Raw genomic sequence first — 5,821 nt, forward strand, 5'->3', positions numbered from 1 at the left:
AGGGAAAAAGAAAGAAACGAAGGGGGTGTTTGGTTGCTAATCTTCTCATCATAAACGTATATATATATATATATATATATATATATATATATATATATATATATATATATATATATATATATATATATATATATAGACTTCGAATCTGGTGCAACCCCTATACTAGATAAGATCATGAGATCTCATGATATCCATTGATTCATTTTTCATAAATGGTTGAGATTATAAGAGGGTGTGAAAGTAATTAAGGATATATTTGAATCAAAAGGATTAAATAGTAATTGTAGATATATGTTTAATTATGGATATAATTCAATTGGAATCTTAAGCATTATATTAGGGAGATTATGAATGGAAATTGATATTTTAAATTATTAGGGACCTATCAATGGTAATAATTAATTATATTTTGTACATCTGAAATTTTAAATTATGGAAAATTTTACGGCGGTGTGTGCGTGTGTGTGGAATAGTGTGTGCGTTTTATAGTTTGCCATGGTGTACACATCCTGTTATAGAAAACCGCACACACCATTCCACACCCGCGCACACACCATCATAAAATTCCCCACAATTAAAAAAAAAACAAAAAACAAGCCCAATACTATATCTACGTTTCGCACACGCCCGAAACTAGTAAAACACAAACCAAAATGAACATGCCTGTATCACGAAACGCACATACCAAAATGCATAATTTTATGAAAAAAAACAGCACGTCATGGTGTACGAGCCCTGTTATAGTACAACGCACATACCATTCCACACCCACGCACAGACCACCATAAAATTCCAAAGAAAATTACTAAGAGAGAGAGAGAGAGAGAGAGAGAGAGAGAAATATTGATTAAGGAGAGCTGAAATAACGCTACAAATCTTTATAAACATGAAAATAAATGAAATGGAAAGTAATAAATATAGTGCTTAAGGACAAAAAGACCCATGCTTCATCTAAAATCAGTATAACATGGGATCCAAGTGGTAATCAATCTGAATCGTTAAAAAATTAAAATCAACGATCATGGAGTGTGCTCACGGGCTCAGCTGACTAGGGGGTGTGCACTGGATTCAAATATATATATATATATATATATATATATATATATATATATATATATATATATATATATATGACAAAGAAATGAATAGGGTTTCTTAATATAAGATGGGTTGGGTTAAAATAGAATGTTGGGCCAAGCTTGCCAAAAATGGTTTTGAGCTAGACTATTTTAGTAATTGGATCAATGAAAGATTGGGCTTAGAAATATATTTTGATTCCAACCAAAATTATTGGGCTCGTGAATTAAATCAATTCGGATTAGAACAATTAAGACTTAGAGTAATAATGACAATTTCATCTTGAATAGACTTTTGGCTCAAAATTTTAAGAAATAAATCATCGTAGAAATAAAATAATTTTATTTCGAAACTTTATAAAATAGAAATTTGGGATTAATATTTTGGGTTGTGATGCGTAGTATATTTGCAAACACAGCGATGCCTCCCCGTCAGCGTGCACGTACACCGGAGACCCCGACGAACGAACACCTTGCCCAGAATCTGCAACAGCTTACGCAGACTATGCAGACCCCCTCAGCGAGGCGTTGTTGCACAACAACCATCCCGTGCCACCTCCATAGCCTGAAGACCCCGTTGTTCTTGAAGAGTGGGTGACTATGCAGACCCCCTCAGCGAGGCATTGTTGCACAACAACCACCACCACCACCACAACGAGGCGTTGGGGACCCCGTGGGTGACTATGCAGACCCCTTCAGCGAGGCGTTGTTGCAAAACAACCACCACCTCCACAGCGAGGCGTTGTTGCACAACAACCACCACCTCCACAGCGAGGAGTTGTTGCACAACAACCATCCCTTGCCACTTCCACAGCCTGAAGAACGCGTTGTTGCACAACAACCATCCCTTGCCACCTCCACAGCCTGAAGACCTCGTTGTTCTTGAAGAGTGGGTGAGGACGTTTGACAAGATCTTTTCTGTTGTCACCTCCACAGCCTGAAGACCTCGTTGTCTTTTCTGTTGTTGGATGCCCAGAGGAGCGGCGAGTCATGAATTCCATAGCCTTGCACATGTATTTTTGTAACCTATCCACCCATAGAATTCCTTTTTGTGTAGCCTAAAAAACCAAGTAAAATGTAAATTTGTAACCACAAAGTTTCAAACCCAAGTGTATCACTTGCTAACCCAACCCTTGAACCACTTGAGCTAATTATGTTTCTTGAACCTTATCTAATTTTAATTCTATCTAACCCATTAATTCTCACTTTACCCAAAATCCCCAAATTAAATCATCATCTTTTTCCAATTTTTCCCCAAATCCCAAAACCCTCATTTTCTCCCTCCCCTCACTCTACCCGTGAGCACCAGCCGAACCACCCCTCCCCACCACCCGTCGATAACCCGTCCCCGATGAGACCAAGCCGCCACCGACGCCACCTGCTGTCACCGTCGACTACCAAGACACCGCCGCCGGAGCACCGCCGCGACGCGAGAAGATAAGAAAAAAAAAAGAGGAGGAAAGTCTTGGGTCTTTTCGTGGAGCTTTGGGTAATCTTTCAACCATGCCTAGGAGAACAAGTTTGGCAAGGAAAGTGGAATGGGGGATGCCCATTATCTCGTTTTAGAAGGTAAAGCTTTCGACCCGGAATCTTTTCCTACTTCTTTGTTGGATATGCTTAGATATCAAGGCTTGTTAGATGGGTTTCTCGCCATAAGGGTCGAGACATACCCAAGTTTGGTTAAGGAGTTTTACCGTCACGTGGTTGTGGCGAAGGATGGAGGAAAGCTTGAAATCATCTCTAAGGTGAGGGGTGTGAAAGTGGTTTTGTCTGAAAAGAGGTTAGCCCAACTTTTAAGTTTATCAGCTTTGGGAGTTTCACAGTACAGTGGTAACTCTTGGATTAGTACGGATACCATGGGGTACCGGGACTATTTGAGTTACTTGTTGGGTTGCACGAGTGGTTTCACGCAGGCTTCAAGACCGGAGAAGAAGTGGTTGTCTACCGAGCAAAGGATTTTGGTGATGCTGGTATCGGATTGTTTGTTGCCCAATAACAACAAAAGTCGGTTGTTTGGAAAGTTGGAGTGTACCTTTGCTTTTTGTCTGAAGGACATGGTAAAGTTTAATCTGCCTGCCTTGATGTTGCAACACATGGTCTTTTGCCGTGACCACAACCGGAAGAGCCTACCTTACGGTATAGTGTTGAGTTGGATCTTTGTCAAGAAGGGCGTGAGCGTTGATGGTTGTATGCCGAAGCCCATAGGAAATATGGTGTTGGATGCCATCAATCTGCGAAGTTGCAACTTGTTTCAGTTGGATGACGGTGATTACATCACTCTTGAAGAAGTTGCTAGGAAAACCCCCGAGGAAGGAGATGAGTTGGTTGCAGAGCTCGAGATTCCTGTCGGAAAGTTGAACCTCGCGGTCCAGAACTTGGGAGGTGATGTGGGGGAAGATGAAGAAGAAGGCCATGAAGAGGAAGCGGAAGCGGGAGGAGCTGCCGGTGTTGAGGAAAGTGATCCAGGAAGTGAAGAAAACCGGAAGAGAAGAGAAGCCCGAACCAAGAGAGAGCACGATGCTATGACGCACGAGGAGCGTGTGGTCACCTTGCTACGCCAACAAAACCGGATGATCGAAGAAGGCTTTGCTTTTATGAAGACGCAGTTCATGGCAGTGCATCAGAGGTTAGATCAGATAGAGGCCAGTTCGAGTCGAAGGGGAGATGATGACGAGGAGTCCGAGGAAGACACCGAAGAATCGGAGAGCGAGTCATTCCAGCGCGGTGTTGTGGTAATCCCGTCTACCTTTCCTTAGCTTGTTGTTATCTTTTTAGTTGTTGCTACCGTTTGCTAGTTGCTTGTTTGCTTTGTGCGTTCGTTTTTGTTTGCTAGTTTTGTTGAGTAGTTAGTTTTGTGGCTTGAGCTAGGAGCTAGTTGTTTAGATCTTGAGTGTTGATTAGAAGTTGGTGGTTGTGTTTGGTTTAGAGTTTGATATGCTCAATATTTCCGTTGGTTAATTCTTTCAATCCTTGCAATGATATGATTTCTTGCTTATTTTGGTATCTTTTGAATTCTCTAAGTTTTGACCAAAAGGATGTTCTTGACACTCTTGTCACAATGTTGTTTCGTTTCACCGTTTGTTTTGATTCTTCGTACCCAAGCTTCGGGGACGAAGATTATTTTAAGGGGGAGAGGATGTGACACCCTGTAATCCAAATTCTGTTTAGGGATTAATTAATTAATCCTAATCTAATTTTTTGAAGCAAACAGAAAGAACTTCATTACTGAGTGAAAAAACGAGCAATACAACTTGGTGGGATATCGATCCACACCCCCGAGGCAGCTGTAGAACCGGTTGCCCGAGCTAGCTCATGAGCCACGCAGTTCGCTGACCTCCTGACATGGGTAATGCTAACATCCCCAATGTCCCTAGCAATCGACACACATTGCTTAACTATCAAACCAACATATGACAAATCAAAAGAACTAGAATTAAAAGCATTACAGAAACTTAAACAGTCAGACTCAATAATTATACTCCTGTGGTGTTGCTCTTTAAGCCACGACAACGTTTCTCTGACACCGATCGCTTCAGCCATGTATGGGTCAACGATCCCCTCGATGCGTCCGCTTTTCGCCGCCACAAAATCACCGGCATGGTCCCGGACCACAGCGCCATAGCTGGCTCCTTCGATGGAAGATGGCGCATCTACGTTACATTTGAGTGTATGCCGCGGAGGTGGCGTCCACATAGCAGCCTGGTGTGCCGGATGCCCCATAGTGTCGTAAGCCTCTTTCCAGCCAAGACATAGCCGCAGCATTTCGTCGCGAGCGCTCACTACATCTAACACTTTGTTGTTCCACACAGCATCATTTCGCCACAGCCAAATTGTCCAGAAGGCAGTAGCAAGACGCACCACTTCCTCCTCATTTCCACTACCCAGCGAGAGGTTTAAAAAACTGATGATGTCTTTCCCTTGATTAATGTTCACAGCACCCCACACCCATTCTGCAGAAACGCAGTCACAAAAGAGATGTTCCATCGTTTCGGACACATGACCGCACATCGGGCAACCCCCACTTATCCATACCCTCTTAGCTCGCAAATTTTCACGAACCGGTAGAACATTGCGAGCGCACCGCCACATAAAGTTTTTAACTTTTGGTGGGACTCGCATCGCCCATAACGCTCTCCATGCAGTAAACCCACCCAACTCCCCCTGCGTGACATCCTCTCCCCTAAGCAGCCGATATCCGTGTTTACAGTGTAACGTCCCCAGATGTCGCCGATCCACTCACTGGTGTTGCCAGAATCCGTCCTACGTCCACCTCATTAAAGACATCCCGAATGATGTCCCTATCCCAGTGGCCCGTATCATCAAGAAGATTATGTCCTCTCGCCTCACGCAGTTCTTCCACACACGGCGTACTTAGACCGTCCGTCGAAGGGCCCGCGAGCCAATTCTAGCCCCACACTTTCGTATCCCGTCCATCCCCCAGCCGCCGAGCCACTCCCAATTTTAGCACTCGCTGCCCCGCCATAATACTACGCCATATGAAGCTTGGATTAGCCCTGACTTGTGCGCCCATAAAATCTGATTTCGGATAGTATTTTGCCTTGAGTAAGCGGCTCACTAGCGAATCGGGATATATTAACAAACGTCACCCTTGTTTGGCCAATAGCGCAGTATTAAACTCATGTAGCTTCCTGAACCCCAGTCCACTTTTCGACTTAGGAGCACACAGTCTATCCCAGCTCAACCAGTGTATGCCCCGATTACCTGTACCTCCACCACCCCACCAG

The 5,821-nt window shown here is 43.7% G+C and overlaps 1 protein-coding gene across 1 annotated transcript; it reads right to left on the reverse strand.

The window, feature by feature from the left end:
- Positions 1-4,298: 4,298 nt before the first annotated feature.
- On the reverse strand, positions 4,299-5,060 carry LOC109173543. The gene has a single exon (XM_019322783.1). The coding sequence runs from the start codon at positions 5,058-5,060 to the stop codon at positions 4,299-4,301; it is 762 nt and encodes a 253-aa protein (XP_019178328.1).
- Between the last annotated feature and the right edge of the window lie 761 nt (positions 5,061-5,821).

This window comes from Ipomoea nil, unplaced genomic scaffold (assembly GCF_001879475.1).
Source record: "Ipomoea nil cultivar Tokyo-kokei standard unplaced genomic scaffold, Asagao_1.1 scaffold0482, whole genome shotgun sequence".
Classification (NCBI taxonomy): Eukaryota; Viridiplantae; Streptophyta; class Magnoliopsida; order Solanales; family Convolvulaceae; genus Ipomoea; species Ipomoea nil.

Bases quoted from the DNA above. Each gene is read 5' to 3' on its own strand.
- LOC109173543 (XM_019322783.1), bottom strand. From the start codon at position 5,060: ATGGAACATCTCTTTTGTGACTGCGTTTCTGCAGAATGGGTGTGGGGT.